The 20,107-nt window shown below is 48.4% G+C and overlaps 1 protein-coding gene across 1 annotated transcript in view; it reads right to left on the minus strand.

Moving 5' to 3' along the window:
- Positions 1-20,107, minus strand: part of Ttn (titin) — a 271,400-nt gene that overhangs the window by 32,492 nt on the left and 218,801 nt on the right. Inside the window, exons 271-277 of the mRNA XM_041639884.1 lie at positions 19,477-20,064; positions 19,276-19,380; positions 18,705-18,902; positions 18,315-18,611; positions 17,637-18,224; positions 17,237-17,539; positions 16-17,121 (exon numbers count right to left, since the gene is read on the minus strand). Coding sequence (XP_041495818.1) covers positions 16-17,121; positions 17,237-17,539; positions 17,637-18,224; positions 18,315-18,611; positions 18,705-18,902; positions 19,276-19,380; positions 19,477-20,064 — 19,185 coding nt within the window. The remainder of the gene's footprint in view (positions 1-15; positions 17,122-17,236; positions 17,540-17,636; positions 18,225-18,314; positions 18,612-18,704; positions 18,903-19,275; positions 19,381-19,476; positions 20,065-20,107) is intronic.

The following is a 20,107-nucleotide window of genomic DNA, read 5'->3' on the forward strand; positions in this document are numbered from 1 at the left end:
AGGTATAAAATGTACCTGTTATTTTGACGCCTTCCTTCGTTTCGGCTGGCACACCAACACCAAACTCGTTTTCTCCAGACACTCTGAAGTAGTAAATCGCTCCTTCTTGTAAGTTGGTCACTTTGTAAGAGAGGCGGTTGCAGTTGTTAGTGACAGATACCCATGCCTTCTTGCTGGCCTCTCGTTTTTCTATGTGGTAATTCTTCACGGGTGCTCCACCATCATTTTCAGGAACATCCCAGGACAGCACAGCAGTCTCCTTGGTTACTTCACGTACAGTAACATTGGCTGGAGGTCCTGGGGAATCTAAAACTTTGACAACGAAGGTCATCGAAGCAGCACTCAAAACATTCTGAATTGTTAGCGTGTACTTTCCAGAATCGTTGCGGGTGGCATTCTCAATGGTGAGTGATGTACGAGATTCTGTGGAGTCAATGTATGCTCTTGTGCGGAGGTCAGTGTCAGGCTTACTCCAGGAGACGTTGGGGATGGGTCTTCCTCTGAAAGGTACAGTCATGGTAAATGAGGATCCGGCCTTGACAACCAAAGTCTTCCTCATTTCACTGTCGACATCAAATACAGGTTCTTCTTCTCTTTCTTTGGCTACCTGGGGGTCGGAGCTGTCACTGGGGTCACTGGCACCGACCTTATTGACAGACCTCACTCTGAAGATGTACTCAGCTCCAGTGGTTAGCCCACTCAGTGTGTATTCTGTGCCTCTGAAGCTCTGGATGGCAGCCTTCCAGTCATCCTCGTCAGACCTTTTGTATTCTACCGTGTATCCCGTTATTGGCGCCCCACCATCAAACAGAGGCTTCACCCAACCAATGGTGATGGTTGTTTTGCCCGAGTCTACAATTTTGGGTTTGGATGGAGGAGATGGCAGGAACACGGGATCTTCCGCTCGAACTAAGGGAGACGTTTCACTTGGAAGACTCAGGCCGGCAGCGTTTTCGGCGAAAACCCGATACTCGTATTCACATCCTTCCCGGAGTCCTGTTGACTTCACTCTCAGATCGTAGACTGGTTTTTTATTCACACGCACCCACCGTAGGCTGTTTTTCTCACGTCTTTCAATTATGTATCCAGAGATGTCACTGCCTCCGTCAGTCTCAGGTCTTGACCAGCAAAGTGTCATGGAATCTTTGGTCACAGATGTAATTTCCAAAGATGTGGGTGGACTAGGAACGGTGAACGGATCTAGTGCCTTCACAGGCACGCTCTCTAGGGGCTCGCCGACACCATATTTATTAACACCCGTTACTCTAAAGATGTATTCATTGCCTTTGAGTAGCTTGGTCACCTTACAAGATGTCGTCCTCAACTCGGCTTCACATATTGTCCACGCGAGGCGGCTTGTTTCACGCTTTTCTACAATGTAATAGTCGATATCAGCACCACCGTCTTCTTGGGGACGTCCCCAGGAAAGGGAGCACTTCTCCGCTGTGAGGCCAGTTATTTCAAGAGGTCCTGCTGGTGGGCCAGGCTTATCCAGCACTTTACAGTTAACCGCCATAGTCCGAGTTCCTGCAACGTTCTTCAGTGTAAGCACGTACTGCCCAGTGTCTCGTCTCACACAGTCTTTAACTGTTAACGTGGTATGATAGTCTGTTGAGACAATTTCTGTTTTTGCCCTTTCTTCAATTTCTACCCCATCCTTGGCCCAGGAAATGACTGGCAGTGGTCGTCCTGCAATGTCTGCATTTATCTTAAGGACCTCTCCAGCTTTGACAACAATGACGTCTCGGAATTTGACATCCATCATAATTCTTGGTGCCTCGACGTCGTCTTTGACTGTAATAGGTCCAGTGGATTCGGATGGTTCGCTAACCGAGTCAGCGGCGTTTCTTGCAAAAACTCGGAATTCATAACGCTGGTCTTCAGTGAGCTCAGTTACTTCAAAGTACGTCTCCTGCACATTAGTGAAATTGCATTTGAGCCACCTGCCATCAGGCAATTCCCTGCGCTCGACAATGTATCCGGTGATCTTAGCTCCACCATCGTAACGTGGTTTCGCCCACTTAAGTGATACCGATTTTCTTGTGATATTGGTGACCTCAGGTTGCCCCGGAGGGTCACAGGGATCCCTTGCAGGGACTGGTTCACATGCTTTACTGCATTTACCAATGCCAGCAATATTCTCAGCGTATACCCGGTACTCATACATCAGCCCCTCATCAAGACCGGAGACTTTCATCTGCGTATCTGAAATGAGGACTTTGTTTGCCTTTGACCAGAGAATGCTGCTTCTTTCTTTGTATTCAAGGTGATAGCCAATGACTTGGCTTCCTCCGTCGTTAACTGGCACCTGCCAAGTTACGATCATGGTAGATTTCGTGGCATGCACAACTTTGGGAGTGCCAGGAGGCCCTGGGGGGCTGAATGGATACTCAGCAACCACCGCGGAGGATTCGCTGTAGGAACTCTTTCCATACCGATTCTCTGCACAAACACGGAACTGATACTCACTTCCTGTTGTCAAGCGGACTATTTTGATGGATGTTCTCGCCACCGCTTGTGAAACTACCTGCCATGTGGTAGACGTGGTTTCCCTCTTCTCAACAATGTAGTTGCTAATTTGGCAGCCACCATCATATTCTGGAGGATTCCAAGAAATGGACACATTGTCACAACTAACTTCATCAATGCGTATGGGTCCTGGAGGTCCTGGCTTGTCAAGGACAATGACAGTAATTGGAACCGTTATGGATCCAGCAGAATTGGAAACACACAGTTCGTAAGTTCCAACATCTTCTCTTGAGGCTTCTTTAATAGAAAGGGTTGTTACCGTCTTTGAGGACGATACATTGACTCTAGTGGTCTCTCTAAGAACCTGGCCATCTTTTTTCCAGGTTACAGTAGCTTGAGGTCTTCCTTTAAATGGTATGTCAATTTTGAGTTGGTCCTTAGCCTTAACGTTGAAAGTATTGAAAGGAAGCTCAACCGAAGGCTTTATTTCAATATCTTTCGCAATGACAGGCACTCCGAGCTGTCTCGGGTCGCTCCTTCCTTTCTCATTAACCGCGGCTACCCTGAAGACGTACTCTTCTCCCGCAGTCAGGCCAGAAATGGTTGCTTCTAGCGTCTTCACTTGCGTGCATGTGCTCCACTTCTCACTGCCCTTTGTCTGCATCTCGACGACATAGCCCGTGATTTTGCTGCCACCATCGCTTTCTGGTTTCTCCCACTTAATTGTAGCTGTGTTGCGGGTCACATCGACAAGGGTCACCCTTCCAGGGGGGAGTGGTGGTTCAGATACTTTTATAGGTTCTGCTATTTCGGCTGGTAATCCAATCCCATATTCATTGGAAGCCAGGACTCGGAAGTAATAAGAGCACCCTTCTTGTAGATTCTCAATTTTGAAAGTGTTCTTAGTGCAGTTGTTTGTAATAGTCGCATAAGCTTTTCTTGTAGTTTCTCGTTTCTCAACGATATAATTTGTAATCTTGGCTCCGCCGTCAATAAGCGGTGGCTCCCAGGACAGTGTCACCGAGTCTTTCTTTACTTCTCTCACAGTCAGATTCACGGGTGCACTTGGTGAGTCAAGAACTCTAACATTGACAAAGGCTGTTTTGGAGCCGCTGTTGTTTTCCAGGGTGAGGTTGTATCTCCCGCTGTCAAATCTGGTCACATTGTCAATCACCAGCATTGTATACGAACTAGTCACCTCGATCTGGGCCCTCTCCGTGAGAATACCATCAGCCTTTTCCCATCTGACTTCAGGTTCTGGCCGACCTTTGATAGTGACAAATAAGCGCAAGGTGGCGCTTGCCCGGAGAGTGACCACCTTCCTGAGATCAGCGTCGAGTTCGATTTCTGGGGGCTCTGCCCTCTCCTGAGCAACAACAGAGCCGGGGATGGTTGCGGGTTCGCCTACACCTTCAGTATTGAAAGCACAGATACGGAAATTGTACTCAGTATTCTCTTTAAGCTTGGTCACCGTGAACTGCTTCCCTTGTAGTCCTGATGGTGGCGTGCAGGTTGTCCATTCATCAGCGGCAGCTTCTTTGAGCTCGATAACATAGCCTCGAACAGGTGCACCGCCATCATAAATTGGCTTATTCCATGCTAAGGAGACAGAAGATCTAGAAGTATCTGTCACTTTGGGGTTACTTGGTGGACCCGGTGGATACAAGGCATCGCATGCCCGGTAGAAAACAGATGGCTCGCTGGGTTCCCCAATGCCGGCGGCATTCTCAGCGGCGACTCTGAATTCATAGGAATGACCTTCTGTGAGGCCAGTTACCCTGAACCGAAGGTCTGTCAATGTTTTCTTGTTACACTTGGTCCATCTTATTCCTTCCTTGTCTCGCTTTTCGAGAATGTACCCCTCAATCTCAGCACCTCCATCATCCACTGGGCGTGTCCACGTCAGCACCATGGAATCTTTGGTGATGGCTGAGGCCTCAGGTGTTGAAGGAGGGCCTGGACGCTTATAAGGATTACAGGCTATCACAGGCTCAGATTCCAGGGGCTCTCCGATTCCATACTTATTCACTGCCATGACCCGGAAAATGTACTCGTTCCCAGGAAGTAACTTGGTGACTTTGTAGTTAAGGGCCTGCACCTCAGTTGAAACCTGGGTCCAGGAGAGTCTGCTTGTTTCTCTCTTTTCGATGATGTAATGAGAAATACTAGCACCACCATCTTGCAAAGGTGGGCTCCATGCCAGGTAACACTTTTCGGCTGTAACTCCAGTGACTTTAAGGGGTCCTTCAGGAGGCCCTGGCCTGTCCAGCACCTTTACAGTGATAGGTATGGTCTTGGTGCCACCGACGTTGCTGAGTTTCAAGGTATACTGCCCTCCATCAGTACGGATGCAGTCTTTCACAATGAGAGTTGTTTTCTGGAGACTAGATTTAATTTCCATTCGAGCAGCTGTTTCTTCAAGTTCATTCCCATCCTTGGACCAAACGATATCAGGGATAGGTTTGCCACGGATATCAGCTTCGAGAACAAAGGTCTCCCCTGCATGCACAACGATGACATCTCTGTACTTTGGATCCAGTGAGGCATTTGGTGCATCGATTTCATCCCTTGCAGTGATAGCACCACTGCTCTCAGAGGGCTCGCTGAAGTTGCCAGCCGCGTTTCTTGCGATTACTCTAAATTCATATCTTTGGTCTTCTACGAGCCCAGTCACTGCGAATTCGGTCTCCACCACATTGGTGAAGCTGGCTTTCATCCATCGGCCATCAGGGAGGTCTTTCTTTTCTACGACATAGCCGGTTATCTTGCTGCCACCGTCATAAGCAGGTTTCTTCCATTTCAGGGTGACGCTATTTCTCGTGATAACGATGGCTTCGGGACGGCCGGGTGGGTCACATGGGTCACGCGCAACATAGCACTCTGACACTTTGCTAGGCTTGCCAATGCCCACGATGTTCTCCGCGGAGACTCTGAACTCATACTCAAGCCCCTCATCAAGCCCAGTTGTTTTGAACTTGGTATCCTGGATGGGGATCTTATTGAGCTTGACCCACAGAATGCTGTTCTTCTCCTTCTGCTCAAGATGGTAGCCAATAACTTTGCTGCCTCCGTCATTAACTGGCTCGTGCCATTGCACAAGCATCTGGTCTTTGGAGACAGATGTCACAAAGGGGGTTCCAGGTGGTCCAGGTTCTTTAAATGGATACTGTACCACAACTGGCTTCGAGTCCAAGGGAGTGCTTTTCCCATACCGGTTCTCAGCAAAAATCCTAAACTGGTATTCACTGCCTGTTTTCAGTTTGCCAATTTTAATGGTGGTTCTGGCAACCGTTGCCGAGACCATCTGCCAGGTGGTGGTGGTGGTCTCTCGCTTCTCGACGATGTAGTTGCTTATCTGGCACCCGCCAGTATAGGCTGGAGGTTCCCAAGATATGACCACAAAGTCTGCACTGACTTCGTCAAACTTCACTGGTCCAACTGGAGGGCCAGGCTTTTCCAAAACGATGATGCTGAGGTTTTCTGTGGCTGTGCCCGCACTGTTAGTCGCGGTGACGCTGTATTTTCCGAAGTCGTCCTTGCTACTTTCCTTGATGTGTAGAATGGTCGAAGTAGCTGTGTCTTCCACGTTTACTCTTGTGGTCTGTTTCAGAGGCTCACCATCCTTGACCCAAGAAATTTTCGGTCTTGGTCGGCCTATAACTGGAATTTCTATTTTCAGATCCTCTCCTGCTTGGACACTGTATGTATTAAATGGCAGCTTAAAACTGGGCTGTATAGTCAAGTCCTTGGCGATGACAGGGACGCCGAGCACCCTTGGATCACTCTTCCCTTTCTCGTTGTAAGCTTTGACGCGGAACTGATATTCTTGTCCCGAGCTCAGACCAGTAACGACCGCGTTACAGACTTTGGATTCAGCCACTACGCTCCATTTTTCCGTTCCTTTGGGCTGCATTTCAACCACGTACCCCAGGATTCTGCTACCGCCGTCATGTTCGGGCTTCTCCCACATGAGTGATGCACTGGTCTGGGACACGTCGGTGAGCGTCACCTTTCCTGGCGGGGAAGGAGGTTCAGAAGCCTTCACGGCATCAGAGGTTTCCGCGGGGACCCCAACTCCGAATTCGTTCTCAGCCATGACTCTGAAGTAGTAGATGGCTCCCTCGGTCAGATTCTCAACTTTAAAGCTGGTTTTACTGCATTTACTGCTCACATTGGCATAGGCCTTTCGGGTTGACTCGCGCTTGTCGATTACATAGTTCTTGACCTTTGCCCCACCGTCAATGAGAGGTGGTTCCCATACCAGAAGGACAGAGTCTTTTCTCACTTCTTTGACAGCTAAATTCTGCGGGGGTCCTGGGGTGTCAAGGACTTTCACGGTCACAAAAGCCGACTTGGACCCGCTGCTGTTCTCCAGCTTGAGAACGTACTTCCCAGCGTCGTTTCTATCGCAGTTGTCTATTGAGAGCTGGGTAAAGTTCATGCCCTTCTCAATCTGGACCTTATCTGTGAATTCCCCTTCCTCCTTAGACCACGTGATCTCAGGTGTGGGCCGGCCTTTGAATGGGATGTGGATTCTGGCAGATCCTCCGGCTCTCACAATGATGCCTTTTCTTAACTCAGAGTCGAGGTCCAGTTCAGGAGCTTCAAGTTTATCTTCCGGTTTCACAGTACCAGGAACGGAGGCGGCCTCGCCTAAACCAACTTTGTTGAGGGCACAGACTCGTATTTTATATTCTTGGTGTTCAGTGAGTTTGGAAATTTCGAATCGAGTGACTCTCAGGCCAGTCTGTGGAGTAACTATTTGCCATTCTTCTTCGTCTGCTTTGCAGACTTCGACGATGTAGCCCAGGATCTCACTGCCGCCATCATAGATAGGTTTGCTCCAGGCAAGAGTGATTGAGTTTTTGGTGGTGTCTACAACATGTGCATTGGTGGGCGGGCCAGGTTTGAACACGGGATCACAAGCCTTGTAGTAAACAGTAGCTGGGCTCGGCTCTCCAACTCCCGCAGCATTTTCTGCGGAGACTCTGAATTCATATTCATGATCTTCCGTTAATCCCGTTACCCTGAGCCGCAAATCTGTAATGCGGCGTTTGTTGCACTTTATCCAGCGAATGCCACTCCTGTCTCTCTTCTCCACGATGTAACCAATAATCTCACTTCCGCCATCACTGTCTGGCCGATTCCAGCAGACCGTCATAGAGTCTTTGGCAATGTTTGTGACTTCTAAGCTCTTTGGTGGTCCAGGAAGCACAAATGGATTTTTCATGAGTACTGGCGCAGACTCCAGAGGTTCGCCAATACCATACTTGTTGACAGCCATTATTCGGAAAATATATTCATTCCCTTCCAAGAGCTTAGTAACTTTCAGAGAGTTAGTCACAACTTCTGAAGCAACCACGGTCCATGCGAGTCGACTGGTTTCTCGCTTCTCAACAACATAGTGAGAAATGTCACTGCCGCCATCTTGAAGTGGTGGAGACCATGCCAAAGTGCATTTTTCACACGTGACTCCAGTAACCTGAACTGGCCCTTCCGGAGGGCCTGGTCTGTCAAGCACTTTCACATTCACTGGGAATGACTTAGAACCGGCAACATTAGAGGCCCTCAAAATATACTGTCCGCCGTCGATTCGAATGGCATCTTTTACAATAAGTAAAGCTTTGAAATCTGTGTTTTTTATTTCACATCTAGCTGATTCTTCAATCTCCTTATCTCCTCTTAGCCACTCGATGGTGGGTAGGGGCTTTCCATGGACGTCAGCCTCCAGTCGGAATGTTTCTCCGGCATTTACCACTATTGTGTCTCTGAATTTTGGATCCATTGAAATCCGTGGGAGTTCAACCTCATCCTTGGCTGTTATTGGCCCAGTGCTATCAGAGGGCTTACTTATTGCGCCAGCTGCATTCTTTGCAATGACTCTGAATTCGTATCTTTCATCTTCAGTGAGACCCGACACAGTGAATTGAGTTTCAATGACATTCGTAAAACTGGCTTTCATCCAGCGACCTTCAGGTAAATCACGTTTCTCTACGATGTAACCGGTGATCATACTTCCACCGTCATACACAGGCTTGGTCCACTGCAGTGTGATTTCATTTCTCTTAACTATGATTGCTTCTGGGGTTCCTGGCGGGTCGCAGGGGTCGCGGGCTACATAGCATTCAGAATTCTTGCTTGCCTTGCCGACACCGACAATATTCTCCGCGTAAACTCTAAATTCGTACTCAATGCCTTCTTCAAGGTTCAAGGCTTTAAACTGGGTGTCATGAATGATAGTTTTGTTGACTTTTGTCCACAAAATGCTATTCCTTTCCTTTCTCTCAAGGTGGTAACCTATGACTGGGCTTCCACCATTGTTGATTGGTTCATGCCATTGGAGGACCATAGCGTCTTTGGAGATGGCCGTGGCAAATGGTGTCCCCGGAGGGCCTGGTTCTTTGTAGGGATACTGAGCTACAATTGGTTCTGACTCTAAAGCAAAGCTTTGTCCATATCGGTTTTCAGCAAATATTCTGAATTGGTATTCTGTACCAGTTTTCAGTTTGGTTACTTTGAGTGTAGTTCTGGCAACAGTGGCAGAGACGACATCCCATACTGTGGTGGTTGTATCTCTTTTCTGAACAATGTAATTGGTTATTTGGCAACCCCCTGTGTATAAGGGAGGCTCCCAAGATAATGTAATACTCTCTGCACTGACTTCATCAAATTTAACAGGCCCTCTTGGAGGATCAGGCTTATCTAGAGCAATAATTTCAATGGTTGCTGTTTTCTGACCCACGACATTGGCAACTGTGATTCCGTACTGTCCGCCGTCGTCTTTATGAGTTTCTTTAATACTGAGGGTGGTAAGGTCAAGGGAGTCGGTAACATTGATTCTTGTGGTCTGCTTCAGCGGCACCCCGTCTTTGGTCCAGGAAATGGTTGGTTTAGGACGTCCGGAAATTGGTACTTCTACTTTCAAATCTTGCCCAACCTGGACACTGTAGCTGCTGAATGGTGGTCTCACATCTGGTTCGATGACTAGATCCTTGGCAACTATTGGAACTGCAAGGGACCGCGGGTCACTTCTTCCTTTTTCATTTACAGCAACAACTCGGAAGAGATATTCTGCTCCCTGAGTTAGGTTGGTAATAACCGCTTCAAGCGACTTCACCCTAGCACACTCTGACCACTTATCGGTGTTCTTCGCTTGCATTTCTACAATATACTGAATGATTTTACTGCCACCATCATGTTCAGGCTTTGTCCAACTCAAAGAGACGCTGTTTCTGGTGACATCATCCACAGTGATTTTCCCTGGAGGCTGTGGGACTTCTGCAACCTTGATTGGATCTGCAGTGCGGGCGGGAAGGCCAATACCATATTCGTTCTCCGCGGTGACTCTGAAGTAGTAACTGCAGCCTTCTTGGAGCTGTTCAATTTTCCAGGAGTTCTTATGGCAGTTCGTCACCACAGCAGCATAGGATTTTCTTGTGGCTTCACGTTTCTCAACAATGTAATTTTTAATTTTTGATCCACCATCCAACAGAGGCGGCTCCCACGTAATGGATACCGAGTCTTTGGTGATTTCTGTGACTTTCAGGTTGACGGGTGGGCTTGGCGTGTCCAGAACCCTCACGGTCACGAAGGCAGATTTCGTCCCACTGCTGTTCTCTAACGTGAGCGTGTACTTCCCGCTATCGTACCGATTGACGTTGTCAAGAACAAGAGACGTGAAACTGCTAGTGACGTCAATTATAGCGGCATCTCGGATGTCACCATCTACTTTCCCCCACTTGACTTCTGGGGTGGGACGACCTTTTATTGGGACAAACAGCCTTAAGGAGCCACCTGCCCTTATATTAATAACCTTCCTTAGTTCAAGGTCAAGGTCTACATCGGGCGCCTCAAGCTTTTCTTCGACCAGTACAGGTCCAGGGACGTCGGCATGCTCCCCCACTCCAGCTTTATTGATGGCACAGATGCGGAAGTTGTATTCATGCTTTTCCACCAGCTTCTCCACTTCCAGGTGAGTTTTGTTGACTCCAGTCGGTGGCGTGCACATGGTCCATTCGCCGACACTCACGTCACATTTTTCCACGATGTATCCCTGGATTTCACAGCCACCATCGTAGATAGGTTTGCTCCAAGAAAGGAACACTGAAGATCTGGTAACATCGGTGACTTTGGGGTTGTTTGGTGGGCCTGGCTTATAAACGGGGTCACAAGCCTTTTGGTAAGCAGAAGGCGGGCTTGGCTCACTGAGCCCAGCGGCATTTTCAGCTGAGACTCGGAATTCATAATTGTGGTTTTCTAGGAGCCCAGTTACTCTCAAGCGCAGCTCTCCGATCAGACGCTTGTGGCATCTGGTCCATCTTATGCCTTCTTTGTCCCGTTTCTCCAGAACATATCCTAGAATCTCACTGCCGCCATCAGATGCCGGCCTTTCCCACACAACAATCATTGAGTCTTTGGTCACAGTCGTAACCTCTGGAGCTTTGGGTGCATCTGGGACCACGAATGGATTCTTGGCAAGTAATGGCTCAGATTCGAGAGGCTCACCGACACCATATTTGTTCACGGCCATTATCCGGAAAATATATTCATTCCCTTCCAGAAGCTTCGTCACTTTGCAGCTGAGCGTTTGCACATTGGCGTCGACCAGAGTCCAGACGAGGCGGCTGGTTTCTCGCCTTTCCACGATGTAATTTGTGATATCGCTCCCACCATCCTGAAGGGGGGGCTTCCAAGCCAGTGTGCACTTTTCTGCTGTCACCCCTGAGATGGCAACAGGTCCCTCAGGTGGTCCTGGTCGATCAAGAACTTTGACGTTGACAGTAACTGATCTCTCTCCCGCCACGTTTTTGGCCTTCAGGACGTAATTGCCACTGTCAACACGTACTGCGTCTTTGACACCGAGACTGGTGGCAAAGTCAGTGCTCTTGATTTCCAGCCGAGCTGTGCTTGAAAGTTCCTGGTCACCTTTTACCCACTGAGTGGTTGGGATTGGCTTGCCATATATATCTGCCTCAATCTTGAATGACTCACCAGCATGAACCACAACTGTGTCTTTGTATTTGGGGTCCATGCTTATCCTTGGTGGCTCTACCTCATCTCTCGCTGTTATGGCCCCAGTACTTTCTGAGGGCTCACTGAACACTCCGGCAGCGTTTCGAGCTATAACCCGGAATTCATATCTGTGATCTTCAATCAGGCCAGTTACCTCAAACTGGGTGTCGATGATATTTGTAAAGCTGGCTTTCATCCAGCGGCCGTCTGGTAATTCTTTCTTCTCAACCACATACCCAGTGATCTTGCTTCCGCCATCATAGGTGGGTTTCTTCCACTGAAGAGTCACAGAATTCCTTGTGACAATGATCGCCTCTGGCCGTCCTGGTGGATCGCATGGGTCACGAGCTACGTAACATTCTGATGGTTTACTTGGCTTGCCGATGCCTACAATGTTCTCTGCAGACACTCTGAATTCATATTCGATACCTTCCTCAAGGCCAGTGGTCTTGAACTTGGTTTGAGGAATAGGTGTTTTGTTCAGCTTGACCCAGAGGATGCTGTTTCTTTCTTTGCGTTCTAGATGGTAGCCAATGACTCTGCTCCCACCGTCACTGACTGGCTCATGCCACTGTACTTCCATGCTGTCTTTGGAGGCAAGAGTGACAAATGGCGTGCCCGGTGGACCCGGCACTTTGAATGGGTACTGAGCAACAACAGGCTCAGAATTGAGATAGGTACTCTTCCCGTATCTGTTTTCAGCAGCGATTCGGAACTGGTATTCGCACCCTGTCTTGAGCCTGCAGGCCTTGATGGTTGTTCTTGCAACAGTAGCTGACACAATTTGCCAGGTAGTCGTGGAGGTGTCCCGCTTCTCCACGATGTAATTATTGATGGAGCTTCCTCCATCGTACTTGGGTGGCTCCCAGGAAAGGGTTACACTGTCTGCTGTCACTTCATCCATTTTCACCGGTCCCGTTGGAGGCCCTGGTTTGTCGAGAACGATGACATTAAGGGTTTCTGTGGCTTCACCTGCTGAGTTAGTCAGTTTGACTGTGTAATGGCCGACGTCTTCTCGGCAGGCTTCCTTTATCGTCAGCAGGGAATTGTTCTCTGTGCTCTCTGCGTTGATTCTGGTCGTTTGCTTCAGCGGCACATCGTCTTTTTGCCAGGTGACAGCCGGTGTTGGGCGGCCGACGAATGGGACATCGATTTTTAGGTCTTCACCTGCCAGCACAGTGAATGTATTGAAGAGGAGTTTGAAGGCTGGCGGAATCACAAGGTCTTTAGCAATCACCGGGACACTCAGCTGCCTGGGGTCACTGATGCCCTTTTCATTCTGCGCTGAAACACGGAAAGAGTATTCTTCGCCCTGAATCAACCCAGTGATGGTGGCTTCCGTGACTTTCACCGTGGCACACGTGGCCCATTTGTCGCTGCCTTTGCTCTGCATCTCGACGATGTAGCCAAGGATTCGGCTGCCTCCGTCATGCTCTGGCTTCTCCCAAGACAGAGACACACTGTTCCTTGTGACGTCCATCAGAGTTATCTTCCCTGGAGGGAGAGGTCGTTCCGATGCCTTCACAGACTCTGCCGTCTCAGCAGGCAGTCCGACGCCGTATTCATTCTCAGCAAGCACCCGGAAATAGTAACTGCAGCCTTCCTGGAGCTGGTCCACTTTCCAGGAAGTCTTATGGCAGTTTGTCGCAACCGTCGAATACGCCTTTCTTGTGGACTCTCGCTTTTCAACGATATAGTTCTTTATTTTTGAGCCTCCATCGAGGAGAGGGGGCTCCCACGTCAGCGTGACCGATGTCTTTGTGACCTCCTTTATCTTTAGGTTCTGTGGAGGGCCTGGTGTGTCTAGCACTCTAACGTTGACAAATGCAGTCTTGCTGCCGGAGCTGTTTTCTACAGTTAGTATGTACTTGCCGCTGTCGAACCTATTAACATTGCCAACGATCAGCAGGGTATAAGAGCTTGTGGATTCAATGCTAGCTTTATCCAATGATTCTCCATGCTCTCTAGCCCACTTGACCTCGGGTGCTGGTCTCCCCTTGATGGGAACAAAGAGTCTCAGGGTACAACAGGCTCTGATAGTCACAACTTTGCGTAACTCAGCGTCCAGTTCGATCTCCGGAGGCAGCATTCTTTCTTCTGCCTTTGGAGTCCCGGGAACAAGGGCAGGTTCTCCAACTCCTTCGGAATTCATGGCATAGATGCGGATTTTATATTCCTGATTCTCTATGAGGTTGGTGATGGTATAGGAAGTTGCTTTGAGCCCAGCTGGGGGAGTGACAACCTGCCACTCATCTTCTTCCGGCAGGGCAATCTCAACCATATACCCAGTGATTTCAGAACCTCCATCGTAGATAGGTTTATTCCATGCAATCGAAATGGAGGACCTGCTTGTGTCAAGGACACGTGGGTTACCTGGTGGGCCAGGTTTAAACACGGTGTCGCAGGCTTTATAAAATGGGCTGGTGGCACTTGGTGCACTAATTCCAGCTGCGTTTTCTGCCATTATTCTGAACTCATATTCATGTCCTTCTGTCAGCCCAGACACTTTATATCTTAGGTCTGTAAGAGTCTTTTTGTTGCATTTTACCCAGCGCTGGCCAGCTTTATCACGCCGTTCCACAATGTAATTGATGATTTCACTCCCACCGTCAGAGTCGGGATGTCCCCAGCAGACAACCATGGAGTCTTTGGTGATGGTGGTGACTTCAGGGTTCTTGGGTGGATCAGGTGGCCCATAAGGATCCACTGCAAGCACAGGCTCTGACTCTAGGGGTTCCCCAACCCCATACTTATTTACAGCCATGACACGGAATATGTACTCATTGCCTTTCAGAAGCTTAGTGACCTTCAGCTTGGTTACTTGGACTTCTGTGGCAACGTTGGTCCAGGCCAACCTGCTGGTTTCACGCTTCTGCACTATGTAATGATCGATTTTGGCACCTCCGTCATCCAGGGGAGGCAACCATGACAACACACACTTTTCTGATGTCACCTCCGACACAGCTAAGGGTCCTTCAGGTGGTCCTGGTCTATCGAGAACCCTGACATTGAAAATGTGCTTGGCAAAGCCACCAGGGTTGGTCGCTGTCAGGATGTAAGCCCCACTGTCTGTCCTGGATGAATCCTTGTTGATGAGGTGTGTGGAGAAGTCCGCAATTTTTATTTCCAGTTTTGCAGTGCCCTCGAGCTCCTTGCCGTCCTTAGCCCACTCCATGGTTGGAGGTGGGCGGCCTGAAACATCAGCTTCGAGCTTGAAGGCTTCACCAGCCTTTAAGGTGATGGTGTCCTTAAATTTAACATCCACCATGATTCTTGGTGCCTCAAGGTCATCCCTGCATGTGATGGCGTCTGACGGCTCCGATGGCGGACTGATGGCCCCTGCGGCGTTTTTGGCAATCACCCGGAACTCATATGCGGCATCTTCGGTTAGTCCACTGACGGTAAACTCATTCTCTAAGATGTTGCTGAAGTTGGCCTTGAGCCACCGTCCGTTAGGCAGGTCCCTCTTTTCAACCACATAACTAGTAATTTTAAAGCCTCCTGTGTATTCGGGCTTAGCCCACTTAAGGGTCACTGTGTGTCTCGTGATGTTTAGAGGCACTGGTTTCCCGGGCGGGTCGATGGGATCCAAAGCAAACATTGGTTCCGATGGCTTGCTGGGTTTGCTCTTGCCCGCCATGTTTTCTGCAATTACGCGGAACTCATACGCAATGCCATCTGTAAGTCCAGTTGATTTGAAGATGTTGCCTGGCACCAATGCTTTGCTCACAGTCTGCCAGAGAATGCCATTGCGTTCTTTCCTTTCGACGTGATAGCCTAGAATGGGGCTGCCACCATCAGAAAGCGGTTCGTGCCAGCTAATTGTCATCGAGTCTTTGGTGACCGCAGTAACCTGAGGGGTGCCGGGAGGCCCGGGCACCTTAAATGGATAGTTAGCAACTATGGACGCAGATGTGATTCCCGGTCCGACTCCGTATCTGTTTTGCGCTTTGACGCGGAATTGGTACTCCACTCCTGTAGTCAGGCGAGTGGCTTTGTAGGTGGTACGGATGACAGTCGTTGCTAACTCCACCCATGTGGTACTGTCTGACTGTCGCATTTCTACGACATAGTTGCTTATTGGGACACCGCCATCATTTTCCGGTGGCTCCCAAGAGAAGGTTACAAAGTCAGAAGAAACTTCGTCAAATTTAATTGGTCCTTTAGGTGGTCCCGGGATATCATGGACTTGAATGGTTATGACATCACCAACTTCTCCTACAGTGTTCTTGGCTGTTAATGGATAGGGTCCGCTATCACTTCTGACACACTCATTGATATTTAAGATGGTTGAGGTCGCTGTGTTTTCAACATTAACTCTCTGTGTCTGTTTAAGGATCTGGTCTCCCTTTTTCCATGTAACTGTGGGCTTGGGTCGACCAAGTACTGGAATTTCAACTTTGATGTTGTCCCCAGCTCTGGCAATGACAAGCTTCTGGTAGATGCCACGGAGATCCAACTCTGGAAGCATCGTCTGCTCCTTGACGATGACGGGTCTGCTTTCTCGGGGAGCACTTCTGCCCGCACTGTTTACCGCCATCACTTGGAAGGTATATTCCTCTCCTTCAGTCAGATTCCTCACCACGCATTCCAACCCCTTCACAGTTGAGATGTGGGTCCACTGGTCAGACCCTTTCCTCTGGGCTTCAATCACATAGCCAGTGATCTTGCTGCCACCATCATGCCTGGGTTTGGGCCATGCCAGGCTGACTGTGTTCTTGGTTATGTCCATAATGTTAAGGCTGTCTGGGGGCAACGGTGCTTCAGAGGCTCTTACAGGCTCTGTAGTTTCCGAGGGCTCCCCAATTCCAAATTCATTTTCTGCCATCACTCTGAAGAAGTATTCGCAGCCTTCTGTCAAGCCAGTTACTTTATACGTACACTTGTGGCATTTCGTGGTAACGGTGGAGTATGATTTCCTCGTTGCTTCGCGTTTCTCCACAATGTAGTTTGTTATACGCGAGCCCCCGTCTATCAGAGGGAGGTCCCAGTGTAGGGTGACGCTGTCCTTTGTGATGTCTGTCGGCCTTAGGTTAAGGACAGGACCTGGGGTGTCTAGGACTCTGACGTTGACAAAGCCACTCTTCTTCCCGGCTGGGTTTTCGATGGTCATCACGAACTTGCCAGTGTCGTATCTGTTACATTCTGGGATAATGAGAAGAGTGAATGACTCCGTGTTTTCGATGTTGGCTCGGTGCTTCAGGTTGATATTATCTTTGGTCCATGTCACTTCAGGGGCAGGACGACCTTTAATTGGCACAAAAATCCTAATGCTGAGTCCTGCCCTAACCACCAGTGTTCTGCGCAGCTCAGCATCTAGCTCAAAATCAGGAGCCATTTCCTTCTCTACGATTTCAACATCTGAAATCACCGCTGGCTCCCCGACGCCTGCATCATTGACAGCACTAATTCTAAAGTTGTACTTTTCTTTAGTCTGAAGGTCAGGAACAACAAACTGAGTGATTCTGAGGGCCGTTCCTGTTGTGTCTTTAATCCAGGCCTCATCTCCTACTTTCTGATGCTCCACTATGTAACCAGTGATTTCAAGCCCGCCATCATAATGAGGCTTGCCCCATGCTAAAGATGCTGATTTCTTGGTGGTATCGGTGACATGCGCGTTTGAAGGTGGTCCCGGAGGATCTGGGCAAAAGAAAGAAGGGTACATTCAAATATTAAGAGTTTTGCTTCTGGGTACCTCCTATAGAATATCAGCAGGTGCAAATGAACGGTGTTGGAAGAGATGAGAAATACTCACAGGCCACATCTTTCATCAGAACAGGGTTTGAGGCATCGCTCGGTGGACCAATGCCCGCTCTGTTCTCCGCACTGACACGGAACTCATAGGTGTTTCCTTCTTGGAGCCCAGTCACTTTGCACCTGAGGTCAGAAACTGGAGTCTTTGTGGCTCTCACCCATCTCAAGCCTTTCTTCTCCCTCCTTTCAACATGATAACCCGTGATCTCACTGCCACCGTCATCAGTCGGTCTCTTCCAGCTTACAGTGGCAGTGTTCTTCGTGACATTTGATATCTCCGGTTTTCCAGGAGGGCCCGGGGGACCTACAAAAAAGAGGCAGATTGGTGGTAAGTTCCAGATTTACTGAACTTGAACGTTTTCATGGTGGTCACTACCGCAGCTACCGCGTGCACTACATACCAAATCTGTCTACCATCTTGACGGGTTCAGACTGAACAGGTTCTCCTTTGCCGTACTGGTTTACCGCCGACACGCGGAAAAGGTATTCGTTTCCTTGGATGAGTTTGGTTACCACATGCCTGCAGGCCTGAATATCTTCAGAAACCACTGTCCACAAAAGCCGACTGGTTTCTCTCTTTTCAAGAACGTAAGCCTTAATTGGTGATCCGCCATCTTCCAAGGGAGGTGTCCATGTGAGTGTTGCTTTCTCAGCAGAAATGTTACTGATTTCAATGGGACCTGGGGGACCAGGTACATCAAGGACCGATACCTTTACGTGTTCCTCCTTTGTGCCAAAAGGGTTTGTGGCAGTGATGGTGTATTCACCAGCATCCTTTCTTGTGGCGTACTTGACTGCCAGCATGGATGATGTTGGGGTTGAAGTTATTTGGGCAATATCCGATGGTCTGATATCTTTTCCCGCCTTGGACCAGCTTGACTTTGGAAGGGGTTTTCCAAGAATGCTAATGGCACTTAAAACAATGGTGTCCCCTGCTTTAACTGTCAGCCCATCTTTGATTGTGGGATCAAGGACAATGGTGGGTGCCTCTGCAGAGGGGAGAAAGAATAAACTCATCAGCAAATGGAGGAGGTTTCATGTTCTGCCTTTTAACTGGAACAGATGCCAGTGTCACCTACCGTACTCATCCTTGCAAATGACGGTTCCTGTGCTCTCTGATGGAGCGCTGATAGCACCTGCTGTGTTCTTTGCTCGGATTCTGAACTCGTATTTTCCACCTTCGACAAGGTCAGTTACAGTGAAGGCACAGTCTGGAACATTAATGTGGTTGGCCTTCATCCAAGACTTGGACGGCAGATCCCTCTTCTCTACTATGTACCCTGTTAATTTATGGCCACCGTCATATTTGGGTTCTGTCCAGATGAGAGTCACTGAATTCCTTGTTACACTAATAACCTCAGGTTTTCCAGGAGGATCTAAAACAGAGAAGGAAACCCATCAAACAAACCGCCAGTGCTTGCCTCCTGGAGCACAGCCCCCCCCTAGGCTTCTCTTTCTTAATGGCTTACCAATTGGATCAAGGGCTACAACTGGCTCTGAGGGCAGGCTTGGCTTGCCCACTCCTGCTAGATTGATAGCCATAACTCGGAATTCATATTCAAGACCTTCAGTTAATCCGGTCACTTTGAAATCTTTCATCCTTATAGGAGTCTTGTTAGCTCTCTTCCATAGAAGGCTGTTTCTTTCCTTGAATTCGATATGATACCCTACAAATGACCATGAATATATCAATTCAGATAGGTATTATACAGATTGTTTTAAAACACACACACACACTTTACCCAAGTTATTCCTTTGCATATATATTGAAAAGATGACCTTTCTTTGTTATCTATACTTTTATCATCTAGGTATGGTGCCAGTTTTTCTTCTTGCACTATACATAGTTATTACCTTTCTTTTGAAAAACACTAGATAGTTACTTTGGTTATGAACTGTTGCATTGGGGGAGGTTTCAATTAAATTAAACGTTAATTGTATATATGGAAAATGCATTACTAGATATGAAGATAATTATATGAACAAGGTATTTCTGACGAACGTTGATAAAAAGCTAAAGGAAAACTGTAAATTAAGTACCTGTAATTGGTGAGCCACCAGTCTTTTTAGGATCGGTCCATGTTAGAGACACTGAATCATGTCTGACATCCACAATATTGGGAGGTGGTGGAGCATCAGGCACATCTATATATAGGAAGAGAAAGGTAGACAAGACAACGTCAGATTAATTAAAAAGAACTCCACAAAGCCATATTTCACTTTATTCTTTAACACACTTACCAAATGGGTGCTTGGCAACGATTGGCTCGGACTTCAGGCCTTCTCCCACACCGTATTTATTTTCAGCACTGACCCTGAAGGTGTACTCCACACCCTCATGCAGTCTAGTGACTCGGAAGGTGGTTTTCTGGACAGCGGAAGCACATGTCACCCACTTGTTGTTCACAGAATCTCTCTTCTCTAGGACATAGTTGGTGATTTCAGAACCTCCGTCGTCCTTCGGAGGACCCCACTTCAGGGTCATGGCTTCTGCTGTGACTTCATCAAATTTGATTGGTCCAGTGGGGATGCCAGGCTTGCCAACAACCTTTATGGAGAGAGTCCCTTCCTTGGTGCCAGCAGTGTTCTTCAGCGTGATTGTGTATTTCCCAGCGTCGGATTTTTGGCAGTCATATACTACAAGAGTCGTATTGACTGCAGTGGACTCGACACTGACTCTGGTGTCAGTTGGTAGAGGATCCTCCCCCTTCTTCCAAGACACGGACGGTGCTGGCTTGCCCTTTATGGGGATCTTCAGGCGGAAGTTGCTGTTTTCTTTAGCCAAGTAGCACAAATCAGGTAGATCCTTTAAGTCAAGATCAGGAGCCACTGTTAAAAAAAAAAAAGGCGGAGACGGATTATTTGTATTGGA

Source organism: Microtus oregoni, unplaced genomic scaffold, assembly GCF_018167655.1.
Source record: "Microtus oregoni isolate MIOR12 unplaced genomic scaffold, Mior012 000060F_ref0000265, whole genome shotgun sequence".
NCBI classification, from domain to species: Eukaryota; Metazoa; Chordata; class Mammalia; order Rodentia; family Cricetidae; genus Microtus; species Microtus oregoni.